The sequence below is a fragment of the Orcinus orca genome, chromosome 15, assembly GCF_937001465.1.
Source record: "Orcinus orca chromosome 15, mOrcOrc1.1, whole genome shotgun sequence".
NCBI classification, from domain to species: domain Eukaryota; kingdom Metazoa; phylum Chordata; class Mammalia; order Artiodactyla; family Delphinidae; genus Orcinus; species Orcinus orca.
In genome coordinates, this window is record NC_064573.1 from 72,782,262 (window position 1) to 72,804,216 (window position 21,955).

Genomic DNA, 21,955 nt, shown 5'->3' on the forward strand with positions numbered 1-21,955 from the left:
TTCATTGCTGGTAGCATTTTACGGACCCATTCACTGATATGTTATTTAACTTTTACAACTCTGTTGAAGTTCTCCTGAAGTTCTCAGTTTCCCTTTTTGCTAAATCAAAAAAGTTTCCCCTCAATCCTCATCCTTGATAAACCTTGATGGTTTACCACCACTTACTATTGCAAATTTCTCCTCCCTTGGCTTCCATGATTCACTTTCATGCTCCATTCCATATAGGACATGCACAAAAAAATGCTTCTTGAATTTGCTTAGCCCTATCCCTATTGCCCCTCCAAATGCCTAGCCAAATATTAATATGTTCTTATCTCCTCTGATTTGGGACCATAAAAATATATTATTTGCTCATTTAAATTATTCCATTTGTTTAGAGCTGGGATGACATGGAGAAAATCATAAAATACAGGATAAAAGATTTGTGAATTGTACTGATTATTTACCCCCAGGCTTTCACATTTCAAAGTACAGAGGGGAAAACTGTGCCAAACAAAATGAGATTCTAAAGCCCAGAACAAAGCCTTGATTTAGGAACCCTTAACGTTCGCCATCCCTTGGCTGAGCTTTGCTAGCTGGACTTCCTGTATTACTTAAAGATGACACCTGTCTCTCCTTAATCTTTCCAGCTGCTCAGGAAAAAAATAGCATAATTACTCATCTAATATGTATGTCCCCAAAGCCTTTGACAAATCAACAGAACATTAATGGAGGGGAGAGAGGAGGAGAAAGGGACTGTCCTGATGGGCATATGGACCCAAGAATCACAATGTGAGGATGGTTTAGAATTTCTTAGGCAGCTTATTACTGTCAGGACACTTAAGTTCTGTCCCATCAGGAATCATAGACAAAAAAATAACAGTTTGGAAGTAGATGTAGGGACTTCCCTGGTGGCGCAGTGGTTTAGAATCCGCCTGCCAATGCAGGGGACACAGGTTCGAGCCCTGGTCTGGGAAGATCCCACATGCTGCAGAGCAACTAAGCCCGTGCACCACAACTACTGAGCCTGCGCTCTAGAGCCTGCGAACCACAACTACTGAGCCGGGGTGCCACAGCTACTGAAGCCCGCGTGCCTAGAGCCCATGCTCCGCAACTAGAGAAGCCACCACAATGAGAAGCCCGTGCACCGCAATGAAGAGTCGCCCCCCCCTTGCCACAAGTAGAGAAAGCCCACACGTAGCAACGAAGACCCAATGCAGCCAAAAATAAATAAATTAAATTTTTTAAAAATGACGTAGATGTAAAAGGAAATCAAAAGGAAGATATACTTTATGATCAATAGACAAATAGATAATATATAATTATAATACATATATCTCTGTATATGTGAAGTTGCTATATAAAGGAATAATGGAACTTTTATAGAGTAACTGCTACCTTTTTTTTAAGGCAAGCACCTACCTGTGCTTTCTTTAATGGTGAGGATAGTTTATTTGCTTATACGCAAACCTACTCTAGGAAGACAAAGTCATCAGGTTAATAAGACCGCAGAGATGATAAGAAATGCACTTTATATGATTGTGTTGCCCTTCATACTAAATGCATGTAATTAAGTTAGATCAGGTTAACCAAAATAAGTCTGACTATAGTTCACGAATGTCATGATGTGTTTATCACACACTGATGTGATATGCTTATCTTTTGAATTGTTCTTTTTGCCCTCTCATAACCTGTCCTACTTTAAGAAAACATACAGATCTGAATTTATTAGATAATGTAGGGAATGGTTATGTACATTGTAAATATGTATATGGATAAGTTCCTTGATATATTTAACAGTTTTATCAGTTCCTTTTTCAATGTTCCATTTATAAAAATCACTGTAACTTTTCTAGGAACACACATTTAGTGTAAAGCCAAGTTCAGCCATATAGTGTTTATCTTGACCAAGTGAATTCTCCCCCTTCATTGTGCTTGCTTCCAAAACTGAAATGATCAAAAAACATGGTACTCTTAAATTAAAATATTAAAATAAAAAATTTTAATTTTCCTTTCTCCTCCAGTATTCACAGTTGTACTCCGTTATCAGAATTCAAACAGATGAACAAGTATAACTTTCAGTAAATGTGTTCTCAGCTCCATTTTGCTTCCTGCAGTTGTTTATTTTTGCTCTGCCCTGTCCAAAAGGATTTCAGACCATTTATTAAGTTTTACAAGTTGTGATGAGATAAGGTAAATTAAAATGGGACCAAAGAAAAGTATGGGTGGAGACAAAGTAGAGCCAAAAATAAGTCTAAAAATGTATACCATATTGGCCAGCACCCTTACTACTGGTGGTCTACGGACACCACAGTAAGCTTTCTAGCAGCCAACCTTCAGTAGAAAGAAAGAAAAACTTTACAATATCCTTGAATAAAAAGAACCCAGTTGTTCAGGTGAATTGCAATTATTCTTGGTCTTATGATCAGACAGACCTTTATCCCAAAGACCCTCAGAAAGAGGATGCAACATTGAATTTCATAGCATCCATAATAGGCATTCATTGTTTGTTGAATGAATTATAGTACCCTTCAATATAAGCTGGTAGCATTTTGTGAAAATAGATTTCAGCAAAAGCAATTTTGCCAAAACTGGGGAGACACAGCCAGCAACAGAAAGCTGTGGTCTAGATTGCTAGCTTACTCTAATGTTACATTGTACAATACCTGGAGAAATTAATGGGTTATTAATTCTTCAACTGATTATTCCGGAATATTGATTTCTTGATAAATGTGGGCAGCGGTCCAGATGTGTACTCCGTGGCTGGCTGAATACAGACCTCTTTGTCTTAACAGTTCTTACAGCACATTTGCATTTTTATCACAACCAAGGAACGTAAAATGGCCTAACTATAAGCCCATATTTCCCCTTGTCCTCAGCAAGCAGTGGAAGTTCTCATGGGCCTAGGACTTTCTCAGAAAACCCTGTATAATCCAGTCTAGTACCTAAAGATACTAATAGTTGATTTCCTAAAGTTCTGTTCCTTACAATACAACTGAATTAGTTTTAGCCTGAAAAAAATTTGGAGCAAATATAACCAGATCTCAGCCACAATAAAACCTTATTAAAGCACTCAGAGAATGTTAAACTACTTCCTGAAGTACTGTCTGTGATAAACTACTTGTTAAATGTACATCAAAGTGACCAAAAAATGCACCCTGGGGTTTATACTTATACATCAACTTAAATTTGAAAAATGTTGATCAGTTGTCATTCTTTCTGACACTACTTATCTAGCAGGCTCAGTTGTCGGGTTATACCCCACCCATCAAGATCAAACCATATCATCTGCTTGTAAAAGGTTGCTTTTCTTGCTGTTTCTTTCTAATAAGGCAGGATATATGCAGTTCATCCAAAAATAATGTCAGATCAAGTTAACCCAAGGAGAAATAGTCTTAGCTTTTTTTGTTGTTTTTAAATGAAAAGGAGTTGTATGTATTGATGTGGAAAGGTAGTCTTGGCATACTACTGAATGAAAATTAACTTGTGAGATGACATATTAATCCTCATTTTTTTAAAAGGCAAAATATATACCAAACATATATATCTCTGGAGATAGGGATTATAGGAGTCTTTTTTTTTTTTTTTTTTTTTTGGCGGTACGTGGGCCTCTCACTGTTGTGGCCTCTCCCGTTGCGGAGCACAGGCTCCGGACACGCAGGCCCAGCGGCCATGGCTCACGGGCCCAGCCGCTCCGCGGCATGTGGGATCCTCCCGGACAGGGGCACGAACCCGTGTCCCCTGCATCGGCAGGCGGACTCTCAACCACTGCGCCACCAGGGAAGTCCCAATTATAGGAGTCTTTTGTACCATTCTGTATTGTTTGAGTTTTTAATAATCATATATATTACTTTTTCATAAAAAATATAGAACTTTGGTTGTTTTGTAAGGGGAGATGATACAGCCAAGGCAGAGTGGTATAATAAGAACCTTGGTTTCCTTACTATAGGGATAATAATAGAGCATCTCTGTATAGTTTGCGAGGGCTACTATAACAAAGTGCCACAGACTGGGTGACTTAAACAGCAGAAATTTACTTCCTCACAGTTCTGGAGGCTAGAAGTCCAAGATTGAGGTATTGGCAGAGTTGGTTTCATTCTGAAATGGCTTATAGATGACCATCTTCACATGTAGATGGTGCCCTTCCTGTGGTCTTTTCTCTGTGTGTGCATGTGTCTAGTGTATCTGTCTCTCTGTCTTAATCTCCTCTTCTTATAAGGACAGCAGTCATATTGGATTAGGGTCCACCTTAACAACCCCATTTTAATTTAATTCTCTCTCTGAAGACTCTGTCTCCAAATGCAGTCACATTTTTAATTATAGTTATTCTATGAATCAAAAGAAATATTGATTGCAGAGCTCCTAGCATAGTGCCTGAAAGTATAAGCTCAATAAAGGTTAACTATTAAAAATATTTTAATCCACGGCTGCATAGTCAGAAGACCATCTCTTCTACTTGGATTCTTAGTAGTAGGTTCTTAATGTAGGTCTGTATGAGCATCGATAATTGGAAATTTGTCTGCCTCCTACAACTGACACCCGTAACTTTTTCCTGTTTAGTTATAGTTGGTGAAAAGACAAACTGAAAATAGCAAATAATATGCTATAATTTAGATGGCTTTTTCCATAAGGTAAATGGTTGTCTGTGATGGAACAGCCATAGCTCAATCTTTTTGTTACCATATAAACATTGATTTCAGTAACCTAGACTTGCTGTTTGTTAAGCAGATAGCTAAGATACAATCTGGATGGAATATCTAGTAATAACATTATGATGTATAAATATCATATTGTATGTTATTGCATAGTAATAACAATAGGGTTGTGATGGCAGGGGTTGGGGCATTGAAGGGTAGTCTTCTATGAAGATGGAACAGACTGTTCTAGGTCCAGCCAAGCAATTTCATATCTGGAGAGTTAATAAAGATTGCCAAGTAAGTTGGGATAAAGGCCCATAACTCACAATGGTCCCTGGATAGCTCAGGAGGCAGGGTCTTCTACAGAGGCTCTGTTTAACAGCTTAAGTTTGCTGTCAGCTATGCAGTGTGGGTAACCATTACTAGACCACAGTCATAGAAGCCTGGGATCTGCTAAACTTAGGTCCAGGATGTCATTTTATAAAGCTGGAATGCATGTATCTTCCATGTTTGAGCAAATATATGGGGCCTCACAACCTCATTTAGCCAGATTTCTGTTTTGTGTAATAGTGACCCATGGTAATATATTCCATATGTACAAGAAGTTAGGTAGGTACATAGAAGATATTTTTACATACCCAAATCAAACTTCTGGACATGAAGACAACAATGTCTGAGATCAAAAATACGTAGGGTTAGATTAAGAGCAGTTAGACATTACAGAAGAAAAGATTAATGAACTTGAAGGCACAGCAATAAAAACTATCCAAAGAGAATTAGAGAAGAAAAAATAATTTTTTTAATGAAAAGTGTCATTGAGCTATCATTGGAAATCAAAGAGCAATCTCCAGTGGCCTAATATGGTAATTGGGATCCTTGAAAGGAAGAGAAGAAAGAGGGGGACTGAAAAATGCTTGAAGAATGAATGGCCAAAATTTTTCCAAACTTGAAGAAAACTATAACCCACAGATTCAGTAAACCCATAGCACAGGAACCGTGAAGAAAACTACACCAAGGCACATCATAATCAAATTGCTCAAAACCAGTGATTAAAAAAATCCAAAAAGCAGCTGAGGGGGTGAGGGGATGGGAGGTGGGAGGGAATCCGATTTCTCACTGAAAACAATATAAGTGAGAAGACAGTGGAACAACAGCTTTAAAGTACAGAAAGAAAAACTGTCAACATAGAATTCTATGGCAAATGTATCTTCCAAAAGAAAAGAAAAAATAAAGATGTTTTAAGACACACAAAACCTGAAAGAATTCTTCACCAACCAACTTGCACCACAAGAAGTGTTAAAGGAAGTACTTCAAGCAGATTAAAAGTGGTACCAGTTGGAAGTCTGGGTCTACACAAAGGAATGAAGATCACCAGAAATGACGCCTACATGGGAGCTCCCTGGCAGTCCAGAGGTTAGGGCTTGCTCAGTGCTTTCACTGCTCTGGCCTGGGTTCAGTCCCTGGCCAGGGAACTAAGATCCTGCAAGCCGTGCAGGACATAGCCAAAAAAAAAAAAGAAAAGAAAAAGAAATGGTGACTACAGTGATAAATATAAAAGGGTTTTTTCCCCCTTATTATTTAAAACTCCTTAAAAGATAATTGTATGAACAAAAATAATAATATAGTATGGCATTCATAGCATAACATGTAAAAATAAAATGCATGGTAATAATAGTACAAAGGTTGAGGGGGACTAAATGTACACTGTTATCAGGTTTTAATATTATATATGCAGTACTGCCATATAACTTGAAGGTAGGCTGTGCTGATTAAAGATGTATACTATAAACTGTACAACAGCCACTAAAACAAAAGAGCAGAGACAGCTAATAAGACAACAGAGGAAATAATACAGAATCATAAAAAATACTGTGTTAATCCAAAAGAGGGCAGGTAAAGGGGAGCAACAACAGAAGAGATAGGACAAACATGATAGTCTCAGACCTGATCGTAACAATAGTCACATTAAATGAAACTGGTCTAAAAACTCCAGTTAGAAGACAGCAGTCGTCAGATTGAATTAAAAAGCAAGATCCAATTACATGATGCTTACAAAAAACACACTATAGATATAAAGCCAGAAAAAATTTAAAGTAAAAGGTTGGGAGAAGATACACCTTATACTCATCAAAAGAAAGCTGGAGTGGCTATATTGATTCAGACAAAGCAACTTTCAGAGCAAGGAATATTACCACAGACAAAAAAACCATATTTCATAATGATAAAGGGGTCAGTTAAGCAGTAAGACATAATAATCCTTAATGTTTGTGCATCTAATAGGAGATTTTCAAAATACATGAAGCAAAAACTGATGTAAGTTCAAGGAAAAAGTAAAACAAATCCACAAATGTAGCTGAAGATTTTAGTACCTCTCTCTCAGTAATCGATAGAACAAAGTAGGCAGAAAATCAGTAAGGATATAGTGGCTTAAACAATATTCTCAACCAGCTTGACCTGATTGACATTTATAGAACACTCCATTCAACAGTGGAAGACACATTCTTCTCAAGTGCATGTGGAACATTTACCAAGATAGAATGTATTTTGGGACATAAAAAAAAATTCTCAGTAAATGGATTCAAGGCATACAAAGTATGATCTCTGATCTCTTTTAGTCAGCTGGGGCTGCCATAACAAAATACCACAGATTGGGTGGCTTAAACAACAGAAATTTGTTTTCTCAAGTTCTGGAGGCTGGAAACCCAAGGTCAGGGTGCCAGCATGGGTGGGTTCTGTTGAGCACTCTCTTCCTGGCTTGCAGATGACCTGCTTCTTACTGTGTGCTCACATACATGGTCTTTCTTCAGTGTGTGCATGCTCCAGGAGAGAGAAGGAGAGAGTGCGAGAGTGCACACGCAAACTCTCTGCTTTCTCTTCTTAGGATACTAATCCCATTGTGAGGGCCCCTCCCTCAGGACCTCAGCCAAATTACCTCCCAAAGGCCCCATCACCAGATACCATCCATCACATTGAGGGTTAGGGCTTCAACAAATGAACTTTGTGGGGGACACAAACATTTAATTCCTAACAAATCACGATTGAATTGAGCAGAAAGAGCTTTGGAAAATTCCCGGATGTTTGGAAACAAAAGTAACACACTTCCATGTATCAAATAAGAAATCAAGAAGGAAATTAGAAAATACTTTGAATTAAAACAAAGTGAAAACACAACACACCAAATTTATGGAATGCTGCAAAAGCAATACTTAGGGAACTGTAGCTCCAAATGCCTGGATTAGAATAGAGCAAAAAGTATCAATGATCTAAGCTTTTACCTTTCTTAATAAACTAGAAAAAAGGAGCAGATGAAACCCAATTCAGTAGACAAAAGGAAAGAATAAAGATCAAAACCAAAGTAAATCAAATAGATTTCCTCTACTGGAGAAAAATCAGTGAAACTAAAAGCTGATTTTTTTAAAGAATCAATAAAATTGGTAACCCACTAGCCAGACTAATCTGGGGAAAAAAAGAGAAGACACAAACCTAATATCAGGGGTAAGAGAGGTGATATTACTAGAGCCTACAGATATTAAAAGGATAATAAGGGACTACTATAAACAACTTTATGCCAATAAATTTGACAACTTAGGTGAAATGGACAGATTTTTATGAATGGTACAATCTACCAAAGCTCACTCAAGAAGAAATAGGTAGGGCTACCCTTGTGGCACAGTGGTTGAGAATCCGCCTGCCAATTCAGGGGACACGGGTTCGAGCCCTGGTCGGGAAAGATCCCACATGCCACGGAGCAACTAAGCCCGTGCGCCACAACTACTGAAGCCCATGCTCCTAGAGCCCGTGCTCCACAACAAGAGAAGCCACTGCAATGAGAAGCCCACACACTGCAACGAAGAGTAGCCCCCGCTGGCTGCAACTAGAGAAAAGCCCGCGCACAGCAATGAAGACCTAACACAGCCAAAAATTAATTAATTAATTTTTAAAAAAAGAAGAAATAGGTAACCCAAATAGCCCTATACTTATTAAAGAAATTGAAAATTGCCAGACTGTTTTCTGAAGTGGCTGCACCAGTTTACATTTCCCACCAGCAACGTGTAATGGTCTCAGTTTTACAGCCTTCCTAACACTTGGTTATTATCTGACTTTTTGGTTACAGCCATCCTAGTGGGTACGAAGTGATACGTCACTGTGGTTTTGATTTGTATTTCCCCGATGACTAGTGTTGTTAAGAACTTTTCACTGAGCTCTGCCCACCAAAGCAACAGCCAGCTCTACCCATCACCAGTCCCTCCCATCAGGAAACTTGCACAAGCCTCTTAGATAGCCTCATCCACCAGAGGGCAGACAGCACAAGCAAGAAGAACTACAATCCTGCAGCCTATGGAACAAAAACCACATTCACAGAAAGACAAGATGAAAAGGCAGAGGGCTATGTACCAGATGAAGGAACAAGATAAAACCCCAGAAAAACAACTGAATGAAGTGGAGATAGGCAACCTTCCAGAAAAAAAATATTCAGAATAATGATGGTGAAGATGATCCAGGACCTTGGAAAAAGAATGGAGGCAAAGATCAAGAAGATGCAAGAAATGTTTAACAAAGATCTAGAAGAATTAAAGAACATACAGAGGTGAACAATACAATAACTGAGATGAAAAATACACTAGAAGAAATCAATAACAGAATCACTGAGGCAGAAGAACAGGTAAGTGACCTGGAAGACAGAATGGTGGAATTCACTGCTGTGGAACAGAATAAAGAAAAAAGAATGAAAAGAAATGAAGGCAGCCTAAGAGACCTCTGGGACAACATTAAACACAACAACATTCGCATTACAGGGGTCCCAGAAAGAGAAGAGAGAAAGGACCCGAGAAAATATTTCAAGAGATTATAGTCGAAAACTTCCCTAACATGGGAAAGGAAATAGCCACCCAAGTCCAGGAAGCGCAGAGAGTCCTATACAGGATAAACCCAAGGAGAAACACGCTGAGACACATAGTAATCAAATTGGCAAAAATTAAAGACAAATTATTGAAAGCAGCAAGGGAAAAATGACAACATACAAGGGAACTCACATAAGGTTAACAGAGTTTCTCAGCAGAAACTCTACAAGCCAGAAGGGAGTGGCATGATAAAGTGATGAAAGGGAAGAACCTACAACGAAGATTACTCTACCCGGCAAGGATCTCATTCAGATTCGATGGAGAAATCAAAAGCTTTGCAGACAAGCAAATGCTTAGAGAATTCAGCACCACCAAACCAGCTCTACAACAAATGCTAAAGGAACTTCTCTAAGTGGGAAACAAAAGAGAAGAAAAGGACCTACAAAAACAAACCCAAAACAATTCAGAAAATGGTCATAGGAACATACATATCGATAATTACCTTAAACGTGAATGGATTAAATGCTCCAACCAAAAGACACAGGCTTGCTGAATGAATACAAAAACATGACCCATATATATGCTGTCTACAAGAGACCCACTTCAGACCTAGGGACACATTTAGACAGAAAGTGAGGGGATGGAAAAAGATATTCCATGCAAATGCAAATCAAAAGAAAGCTGGAGTAGCAATACTCATATCAGATAAAAGAGACTTTAAAATAAAGAATGTTACAAGAGACAAAGAAGGAACACTACATAATGATCAAGGGATCAATCCAAGAAGATATAACAATTATATATGCACCCAACATAGGAGCACCTCAATATATAAGGCAACTGCTAACAGCTATAAAATAGGAAATTGATAGTAACACAATAGTGGGGGACCTTAACACCTCACTTACACCAATGGACAGATCATGCAAAACGAAAATTAACAAGGAAACACAAGCTTTAAATGACACAAAGTAGACCAGATAGATTTAATTGATATTTATAGGACGTTCCATCCAAAAACAGCAGATTACACTTTCTTCTCAAGTGTGCATGGAACATTCTCCAGGATAGATCACATCTTGGGTCACAAATCAAGCCTCAGTAAATTTAAGAAAATTGAAATCATATCAAGCATCTTTTCTGACCACAGTGCTATGAGATTAGAAATCAATTACAAGGGGAAAAAAAACACAAACACATGGAGGCTAAACAATACGTTACTAAATAACCAAGAGATCACTGAAGAAATCAAAGAGGAAATAAAAAAATATCTAGAGACAAATGACAATGAAAACACGACGATCCAAAACCTGTGGGATGCAGCAAAAGCAGTTCTAAGAGGGAAGTTTATAGCTATACAAGCCTACCTCAAGAAGCAAGAAAAATCTCAAATAAACAATCTAACCTTACACATAAAGGAACTAGAGAAAGAAGAACAAACAAAACCCAAAGTTAGCAGAAGGAAAGAGATCACAGCAGAAATAAATGAAATAGAAACAAAGAAAACAATAGCAAAGATCAATAAAACTAAAAGCTGGTTCTTTGAGAAGATAAACAAAATTGATAAACCATTAGCCAGACTCATTAAGAAAAAGAGGAAGGGCTTCCCTGGTGGCTCAGTGGTTGAGAGTCCGCCTGCCGATGCAGGGGACACGGGTTCGTGCCCCGGTCCGGGAAGATCCCACATGCCACGGAACGGCTAGGCTCATGAGCCATGGCCGCTGAGCCTGCGCGTCCGGAGCCTGTGCTCCACAAAGGGAGAGGCCACAACAGTAAGAGCCCTGTGTACCGCAAAAAAAAAAAAAGAGGGAGAGGACTCAAATCAATAAAATTAGAAATGAAAAAGGAAAAGTTACAACAGACACCGCAGAAATACAAAGCATCCTAAGAGACTACTACAAGCAACTCTGTGCCAATAAAATGGACAACCTGGAAGAAGTGGACAAATTCTTAGAAAGGTATAACCCTCCAAGACTGAACCAGGAAGAAATAAAAAATATGAACAGACCAGTCACAAGTAATGAAATTGAAACTGTGATTAAAAATCTTCCAACAAACAAAAGTCCAGGACCGGATGACTTCACAGGTGAATTAACATTTAGAGAAGAGCTAACACCCATCCTTCTCAAGCTCTTCCAAAAAATTGCAGAGGAAGGAACACTCCCAAACTCATTCTGTGAGGCCACCATCACCCTGACACCAAAACCAGACAAAGATACTACAAAAAAAGAAAATTACAGACCAATATCACTGATGGATATTGATGCAAAAATCCTCAACAAAATACTAGCAAACAGAATCCAACAACACATTAAAAGGATCATACACCATGATCAAGTGGGATTTATCCCAGGGATGCAAGGATTCTTCAGTATACGCAAATCAATCAGTGTGATACACCATATTAACAAATTGAAGAATGAAAACCATATGATCATCTCAATAGATGCAGAAAAACCTTTTGACAAAATTCAACACACATTTATGATAAAAACTCTCCAGAAAGTGGGCATAGAGGGAACCTACCTCAACATAATAAAGTCCATATATGACAAACCCACAGCAAACATCATTCTCAGTGGTAAAAAACTGAAAGCAGTTCCTCTAAGATCAGGAACAAGACAAGGATGTCCACTCTCGCCACTGTTGTTCAACATAGTTTTGGAAGTCCTAGCCATGGCAATCGGAGAAGAAAAAGAGAAGGAATACAATTTGGAGAAGAAGAAGTAAAACTGTCACTGTTTGCAGATGACATGATACTATATATAGAGAATCCTAAAGATGCCATCAGAAAACTACTAGAGCTAATCAATGAATTTGGTGAAGTTGCAGATACAAAATTAATGCACAGAAATCTCTTGCATTCCTATACACTAATGATGAAATATCTGAAAGAAATTAAGGAAACACTCCCATTTACCACTGCAACAAAAAGAATAAAATACCTAGGAATAAACCTACCTAGGGAGACAAAAGACCTGTATGCAGAAAACTATAAGACACTGTTGAAAGAAATTAAAGATGATACCAGCAGATGTAGAGATATACCATGTTCTTGGATTGGAAGAATCAATGTTGTGAAAATGACTAGACTACCCCAAGCAATCTACAGATTCAGTGCAATCCCTATCAAATTGCCAATGGCATTTTTACAGAACTAGAACAAAAAATCTTAAAATTTGTATGGAGACACAAAAGACCCCGAATAGCCAAAGCAGTCTTGAGGGAAAAAAACAGAGCTGGAGGAATCAGACTCCCTGACTTCCGACTATACTACAAAGGTACAGTAATCAAGACAATATGGTACTGGCACAAAAACAGAAATGTAGATCAATGGAACAGGATAGAAAGCCCAGAGATAAACCCACGCACCTATGATCAACTAATCTATGACGAAGGAGGAAAGGATATACGATGGAGAAAAGACAGTCTCTTCAATAAGTGGTGCTGGGAAGAATGGACAGCTACATGTAAAAGAATGAAATTAGAATACTCCCTAACACCATACACAAAAATAAACTCAAAATGGATTAGAAACCTAAATGTAAGACCGGACACTATAAAACTCTTGAGGAAAACATAGGAAGAACACTCTTGAACATAAATCACAGCAAGATGTTTTCTGATCCACCTCGTAGAGTAATGGAAATAAAAACAAAAATAAATAGGACCTAATGAAACTTAAAAGCTTTTGCAAAGCAAAGGAAACTACAAACAAGACAAAAAGATAACCCTCAGGGGCTTCCCTGGTGGCGCAGTGGTTGAGAGTCCGCCTGCCGATACAGGGGACGTGGTTTCATGCCCCGGTCTGGGAAGATCCCACATGCCGCGGAGCGGCTGGGCCCATGAGCCATGGCCGCTGAGCCTGCACGTCCGGAGCCTGTGCTCCGCAACAGGAGAGGCCACAACAGTGAGAGGCCCGTGTACCGCAAAAAAAAAAAAAAAAAAAGACAACCCTCAGAATGGGAAAAAATACTTGCAAATGAATCGACGGATAAAGGATTAATCTCCAAAATATATAAACAGCTCATGCAGCTCAATATTAAAAAAACAAACAACCCAATCCAAAAATGGGCGGAAGACCTAAATAGACATTTCTCCAAAGAGAGGACATACAGCTGGCCAAGAAGCACATGAAAAACTGCTCAACATCACTAATTATTAGAGAAATGTAAATCAAAACTAAAATGAGGTATCACCTCACACCAGTTAGAATGGGCATCATCAGAAAATTTACAAACAACAAATGCTGGAGAGGGTGTGGAGGAGAAAAGGGAACCCTCTTGCACTGTTGGTGGGAATGTAAATTGATACAGCCACTATGGAGAACAGTACGGAGGTTGCTTAAAAAACTAAAAATAGAATTACCATATGACCCAGCAATCCCGCTACTGGGCACATACCCAGAGAAAACCATAATTCAAAGAGACACATGCACCCCTATGTTCATTGCTGCGCTATTTACAATAGCCAGGTCATGGAAGCAACCTAAATGCCCATCGACAGACGAATGGATAAAGAAGTTGTGGTACAATATACAGTCGAATATTACTCAGCCATAAAAAGGAACGAAATTGGGTCATTTGTAGAGACGTGGATGAATCTAGAGACTGTCATACAGAGTGAAGTAAGTCAGAAAGAGGAAAACAAATATCGTATATTAACATATATATGTGGAACCTAGAAAAATGGTACAGATGAATTGGTTTGCAGGGCAGAAATAGAGACGCAGATGTAGAGGACAAACGTATGGACACCAAGGGGGGAAAGCAGCAGGGGGTGGGTGTGATGGTATGCTGAATTGGGAGATTGGGATTGACATGTATACACTGATGTGTATAAAATGGATGACTAATGAGAACCTGCTGTATAAAAAAGTAAGTAAAATAAAATACAAAAAAAGAAAAGCAAGATGCAGAAAATGTGAATAGTATGACCCTGTTTTTGTAAAACAACGATAAAAATATTTCATGTACATGTATATATGTGTAAAAAACAAAAAAAAAGAACTTTTCATGTGCTCATTGGCTATTTGTTTATCTTCTTTGGAGAAATATTTATTCAGAGTCTGCCCACTTTTTAATTGGGTTGTCTTTTTTTTATTGAATTGGAGGAGTTCTTTCTGTATTCTAAATGTAAGGCCCTTATCAGATACATAATAGCACGTATTTTCTCCCATCCTTTGGGGTTGTGTTTTCATTTTTTTGAAAGTGTTCTTTGCAGCACACAAGGTTTTAATTTTGATGAAGTCCAGTTTATCAAATTTTCACTTGTGTGTTTGGTGTCATATGTAAGAATCCACTGCCAAATCCAAGGTCACAAATATTTTGTCTAAAGTTTTATAGTTTTAGCTCTCCAGTTATTTAAATTTAAATTAATTAAAATGAAATAAAATGTAGAATTCAGTTCCTCAGTTGTGCTCCCACATTTCAAGTGTTCACGTGGCTAATATCTACCAAATAAGTCAGTGCAGGTACAGAACATTTCCACCATCACAGGAAGTTCTTTTGGACACACAAACACTTTAAAGGAACGCAGTAGTAGAAAGTGAGCTAAGGACTTGAACAGTTAGTTCACAGAAAGAGAAATGGGCAAGCTCAGGTACATAAAATTGTTTAATAGCTAAAGAATTCTAAATTAGGACAGAGACAGCATTTTTAGTCCCCCAGATTGACTGTGTCTACTTCCTTCAGGTCTTGACTCAGAAATCACACCAGTGCGGCCTTCCCTTGCCTACCCTGTTTAAAATTTCAGATCTACCCTCTCCATTTCCTGCCTTTTCTCCTTAGCTCTTACCATTAGCTTACCCTATATTTAACTTATTTTTCTTGTTTATTGTCAGTTTCCCCCCTCTTCGAATGTAAAATCCATGAGAGCCTATTTTACTCACTATTGTCTCTCCAATACCTTGGATATTCCCAGATATGGCAAAAACTCAAATCCGTGTTGTTGAATGAGAGCTGGCAATGTGTAGAGAAACAAGTGCTCTTACACACTGTTCTCAGAGAGTGAATTGGTCCACCCTTTTTGGAAGCAATTGTGTGGTATGTAAAAGTCTCAAAATTGTGCTTGCCTTTTGACCCAATATTTCTCCTTCTAGGTATTTAGCATAAGGAAGTAATTAAAGCTGTACACAGAGATACGGCTGGAATATTCAGCCACAATGGAATGCTTTTACCTGCAGTCAAGAAAACTCTTGAACTGCCACTGTAAGGAATGTAGATTGTTTTTTTAAATGTGGCATCAAGAAGTGTTTTGCAGAGCTGTTCAAAACAGATCTTCCTTTCTTTCCTAATGCTTTAGCATTTAAAAGTATGTCTCATTACTGACTTTTCTGGTCTGCTTCTTAAGTAAAACTAAAACTTACTTATACAATTTTTTCCCACAGGTCCCTTAATATGGACTTTGAAAATCAAGATAAGGAGAAAGACAGTAACAGTTCTTCTGGGTCTTTCAATGGCAACAGCACCAATAATAGTAAGGCATTTTATGACAATTAGCTTTTCACATGTAGCTGTCTTAATTTGATTCTTTCTATAACCCCAGTAGATAATTTACTGGGTTCAAGGATTATGTTTGGTATAATAATAAAATTAAATCTGTATGGTATAATTTGTTAAAGTCTTATGTTCTGAACCTGAATTACGGATTTCTTGTGTACTGCTTTTAATTCATGCCTAAAAGCTTGCTGCCAAGATTCTTTTTTTTTTTTTGCGGTACGCGGGCCTCTCACTGTTGTGGCCTCTCCCACTGCGGAGCGCAGGCTCAGCGGCCATGGCTCACAGGTCCAAGCCGCTCCGCGGCATGTGGGATCCTCCCGGAACGGGGCACGAACCCGTGTCCCCTGCATCGGCAGGCAGACTCTCAACCACTGTGTCACCAGGGAAGCCCTATTTTCTTTTTTTAAATAAATTTATTTATTTTACTTTATTTATTGTTTTTGGCTGCGTTGGGTCTTCGTTGCTGTGTGCGGGCTTTCTCTCGTTGTGGCGAGCAGGGGCTACTCTTGTTGCGGTGCGCGGGCTTCTCATTGCGGTGGCTTCTCTTGTTGCGGAGCGTGGGCTCTAGGCACACAGGCTTCAGTAGTTGTGGCTCACGGGCTCTAGAGCACAGGCTCAGTAGTTGTGGCCCATGGGCTTAGGTGCTCCGTGGCATGTGGGATCTTCCCGGGCCAGGGCTTGAACCCGTGTCCCCTGCATTGGCAGGCAGATTCCCAACCACTGCGCCACCAGGGAAGCCCTCTTTATTTTCTTAAAGACGAACAGGATAGATGGGTATCTGCCTGCTTATAACTTCATTTAAATCCTTTGGTGAGGTTGATAATTTTGTAGGTGTTGATCATAAATTCATTTAGTGATTCTTAAAGATAGCTACTTGAAGTACTTGTAAAACTATTGTATCTTTTCTGATACTTAAGATTTTAAAGAATGTTTGCTTTGAAAAAACAGAAGTGTGCTATATGGCAAGTATTCAGCAGCATTATTCATCATAGCCAAAAAGTAGAAGCAACTGAAAGATCAATAAACTAGTTAATGGATAAACAAAAGATGGTATGTCCATACAATGGAATACTATTCAGCATTAAAAAAAGTTAATTACTGAAATATGCTCCAACATAGATGAACCTCAGAACACTGTTAAGGGCTTCCCTGGTGGCGCAGTGGTTAAGAATCCGCCTGCCAACGCAGGGGACACAGGTTCGAGCCCTGGTCCGGGAAGATCCCATGTGCCGCGGAGCAACTAAGTCTGCAAGCAACAACTACTGAAGCCTGTGTGCCTAGAGCCCGTGCTCTGAGATGAGAAGCCACCACGATGAGAAGACCGCACACCGCAACTAGAGAAAGCCCACACGCAGCAGCAAACACCCAGTGCAACCAAAAATAAAATAAATTAATTTTTTTAAAAATTGTTAAGTAGGGCTTCGCTGGTGGCGCAGTGGTTAAGAATCCGCCTGCCAATGCACGGGACATGGGTTCGAGCCCTGGTCCAGGAAGACCCCACATGCTGCAGAGCAACTAAGCCCGTGTGCCACAACTACTGAGCCTGTGGTCTAAAGTCTGTGAGCCACAACTACTGAGCCCACGTGCCACAACTAATGAAGCCCGCGCGCCTAGAGCCCGTGCTCCACAACAAGAGAAGCCACCGCAATGAGAGACCTGTGCAGTGCAAGGAAGAGTAGCCCCTGCTCGCCGCAACTAGAAAAAAGAAAGCCCGCGTGCAGCAACAAAGACCCAACGCAGCCAAAAATAACTAAATAAATAAATTAAGTAAAAAAAAATTAAGTAAAAATAGTCAGATAGAAAAACTACATATTGTATGAGTCCATTTATATGAAATTTCCAAAAAGGCAACTATATAGAGACAGAAAACAGATTCGTGGTTGCTTGGGGCAAGGGATGGGAAGGAGAATTAACAGTAAACTGGCATGAGGAATCTTCTTGAGGTGATGAAGATATTCTAAAACTAGATTATAGTGATGGTTTCACACTTGGTAAACTTACAAAAAAAAAAGTATTGAATTACACACTTAAACTGGGTAAATTTTATGGTATGTAAATTGTACTAGAAAATTGGTAATGCTTATTATAGAAAGAGAACTGAATTTAGAAGTAAGGAGACTTGATTTGATAATACTAAGAGATTGATATTGGGTACCTACCATGCGCTTGGCATTTATTAGGTATTTTGAAAGATGCGAAAGTACAAGAGCTGGTACTCAAGCTGTCACGCAGGCAGTGTGGCCAAAATACTTCCCAAGGCGTTAATAAAGTGCTAAGACAGAGCAAATACCACTTTTCACACTATACCTAGAGCAGGTACTTTTTCTTGTGGACCCTTACCATAGCCTCAGAATCTACTATCAATAGATCAGAGTAAGCACCAGAGGGAAGTCATTTTGACATCCATGTACAAAGAGAAAAAAGAGAAAGGCAAGCCAAAGTGAGCAACAGTGGGTCAACTTAGTAAGGGACTCTCCTGGAGAAAGTGAATTTGACATGAAACAGTGAACTTGGATTGCTGGAGAAGTTCCTCCAGGTGGGAAGAGCATATAATACAGGCACAGAGGAGGAGAATAAGAGTGACTTGTAGGACAAATCAAGGTCACTGCCTAATAGGGAGGAAAGACTGGAGATCTAACATAAAGTTAATAGAATATTGATGGAGGATCTTAGAAACTAAATTGAAAAGAGATCACTTAATATCTATTTCATTTTCTACCCCATCAACTAAATTATACTTGCCCAATTTTCACTGAGTTAAATGTGTTTCATTGTCCCCAGCAATGTAAAGTGGGCATGACAAATACAGTAAGTAGAATCATTTAAATATAATGAGCCTTTTCTTAAACTTATGACACACACACACAAAAACTTATGACACAGATCCTTATATTAAGTAAAATACCATACCAGTAACTTCACAGGAACCAGGTAAAACCCAGTGTCAGTATCCAATTTTAGGGTTAAATTATTACATAGCAGCTTACCTTCTATCAATAGTTTAAACCAAATCACTACATACACTTGAAACTCCTTTAAATTCCTGTTATATAGCATATATACAAATGATGTACTTAAACCAGATTACAAATCTGTTGTGCATTGCATCACATAAACCTAAAAGAAATCAGTAGTATGTATCTAAGTACCATTTTATCCTCAAATAAATGGTTAAGTCAGTCCGTGCAGTGGAAGGAATTTACCTGGTAACATCAGTTTTGTATTTCTCATTGTTAATCAGCATCTAAAGAGTAGTTGGTGGTTGTTTAATGGTAATTTCCTTGAATCTACCTCTTGTGTTGTGCTAAAATTATCCTCAACAAAAGTTATTTCTTCAGTGCCTAATCTGGGCCATGGATACCAAAAAGGATAAGCACAGACCAGGACAGAATGCAGTCCACTTCCACATAATCAGGAAAAACATAATGAAAGAAATGGCCATTGCAGAGAAGGCCAGTACTTGATTATGGAACATGGTATCATTCCAGTTTGAAGGGGTGGCATGGAAAACGGGATGCAGTCATCAAAAATCAAAGAAATAATAATAGCCAGAAAAATGAACAGAAACATGAGATGGCGTAGGTGCTGAGGAGATTGAAATGCTTAACAATGAAGATTGACAAGAAGAATTGGGGGGAGTTCTAAGAAAAGGAGGGTATGACTTTAGTGTTAAGATTTTGCCAAGTGTTACAAACTAATTAATGAAGAAGAAAGTAGATAGATGTTTTTTAAAAGTTGCAGTTGCCTACTCCCAAAATACGAATCAAGGAATTTGTGAAAAAGACATGAAAATTAATGAACTACAGCTATGTATAACAGCGTGGATGTTTCTAACAATGCTGAGTGAAAGAAGCCAGACACAAAAAAACACATACTACATAATTCAGTGTATATAGTAAGTTCAGGAAACAGGCAAAATAAATATTAGTATTTTAGGATGCATGCTTGGTAGAAAACAAAGCAAATAAAAAGTACCGTAAAAGCCAGGATATAATAGTAGTTCCCTTTGGGGGAAAGAGAAAGAGCAGTGATTGGGAGGGACACAAGAAAGACTTTTGGCCTTGGCAAGTTCTCTTTCTTGGGTGGTATTAGCCATGTGATGATTCAGTGAACTCTACATCTTTGTTTCATGTACTTTTCTGTATGTGTGTATGTTTTACAGTAAAGACGGTTAGAAAGTGGAGGGGAGAGAGTTCCTTCCAGGTCCTCTCTGATTTTCCCTAACTTTGTTCTAACTCCCATCTTATCCCTGAATCTGCCCCAGGAAACCTATATAGAAATTTTCCCCTTCTGGCACACCACTCCTTCATCTAATTAGCATTAAGAGGGTTTAAACAACAACAACAAAAACAACCCCCCCCCACCTCCAATTATCTGATACCTTGAAGTTCTTTACTAGGCTTCCCCTATAATTTATTTGAACTGTGAAGACTGATGGAGATGTACAGTTGAATTCTCTTCATTAATAGAGAAACACATCTTAATAGAGAAACACATCTTAATCTCCCCACCTAGACTGCAAACCCCATAAGCTCTGGAAATGAGTTTTTAAAAAAACATCCTTGCTTCTCTCATGGAGGTGCAAAATCAGTAACTTTCATAAACAGTTATCAGTACTACATTGGTGTATTGCTCTGCAACCTGTTCACTAAATACAAAAAATAATGTCTCTGTACATAATTTTTAATTCCCTCATCATGCCTATTTCTTACGTTGATTTTCCCTTTAAAGGTAAAGCCACTGCAGTTGAGTAAGTCTGCCCAACTATGGCTGCTCTCTTTTGCTTTTGCTCTGTTCTGTTTTGTCACTGGAGTTTGGCTAAAATTTCTAATTAATTAGCTCCTTCCCCTTCAGGACCATTATTTCCAGACCTTTAGGAAGTGCAGTATTAAAGTTGTGTACATTATTTTTGGTAACATATTGTAAGCAACTAAAGGAGCTTCACTTGCCCTGTGACATTGCTGTTTGATAGACTCTCTTGGGCAGTCCTTCTGTAAAACTAATGGAAATAACGTCTAATACTTACTGGTTTAAAATCTGTGCTTTCAAAAAACAAAAATCTGTGCAGTCTAATATTCTAGAAAGGTTCTTTGTATTCTGTTTCGCATTTTAATTGCAGACTGAACTCATAAAATTTAGATTGATTATAAACAAATACTTCTCATATGCCTGCCTTAGTAAACAGTCTTTGTTCTAGCCATTTGATTTTTTTCTTCTCATATTTTAAACCAGTATAATTAATCTGTAGACTATATGATGCTTTGTTTTACAGAAGGAGGGGGGTGTGGGGGTGTATTTTCAGATTTATAGATTTTTTTAAAAGATTTGTTTCTTATATAACAAATAATCATTTATTTGAGAAAACATTATTTTCTGTTGTGAAAGGCATCTGAAATCTAGCTTCCTCAAGTAGTTCTTTGAACTATTGTAGAGCACTCAAAAAAAAACCTAGGTGAAATTTAGTTAGAGATTTCATAGAGTTTTGCCTTACAAATGCCCATAAGATACTTTAAGATATGCGCCCCCCCCAAAAAAAAAAAAAAAAAAAAACCTATCCATGGGCCAAGATGAATGGGTTTGACTGCAGTTCAGGTCAGACTCTTCACCAGATCATTTCTGTTTGTCTTGACACATGGCTCACTCTTCTGAAGTTGAATTGCCCTATTCCTTAGTGAATTATTTGACTCATCTACCTAGCCAATAAGAAGCAATTTTGTTTTGTAGAAATATTTAATATTCATTTCACAAAAATCCCTAAATAGCTTTCTTGAGGACAGGTAAATTTGAATACTGATGAGCAGTTTTTGTTTTTAATTTATTTATTAATTTTTGGCTGCATTGGGTCTTCGTTGATGTGCGCAGGCTTTCTCTAGCTGGCGAGCAGGGACTATTCTTCGTTTCAGTGCGCGGGCCTCTCATTGTGGTGGCTTCTCTTGTTGGGAAGCATGGGCCCTAAGCGTGCAGGCTTCAGTAGTTGTGGCACATGGGCTCAGTAGCT

General features: G+C 38.5%; 1 protein-coding gene across 3 annotated transcripts in view; it reads left to right on the plus strand.

The window, feature by feature from the left end:
* The window catches only part of SPPL3 (signal peptide peptidase like 3), a 119,015-nt gene that overhangs the window by 84,536 nt on the left and 12,524 nt on the right, over positions 1 to 21,955 (plus strand). For 2 of the 3 annotated variants that reach the window (XM_033408621.2, XM_004281408.4), the window contains exon 3: positions 15,846 to 15,934. The exons of the other annotated variant lie outside the window; for it this stretch is intronic. In XM_033408621.2, the coding sequence (XP_033264512.1) occupies positions 15,846 to 15,934 (89 nt within the window). The remainder of the gene's footprint in view (positions 1 to 15,845; positions 15,935 to 21,955) is intronic. 3 annotated transcript variants of the gene reach the window in all.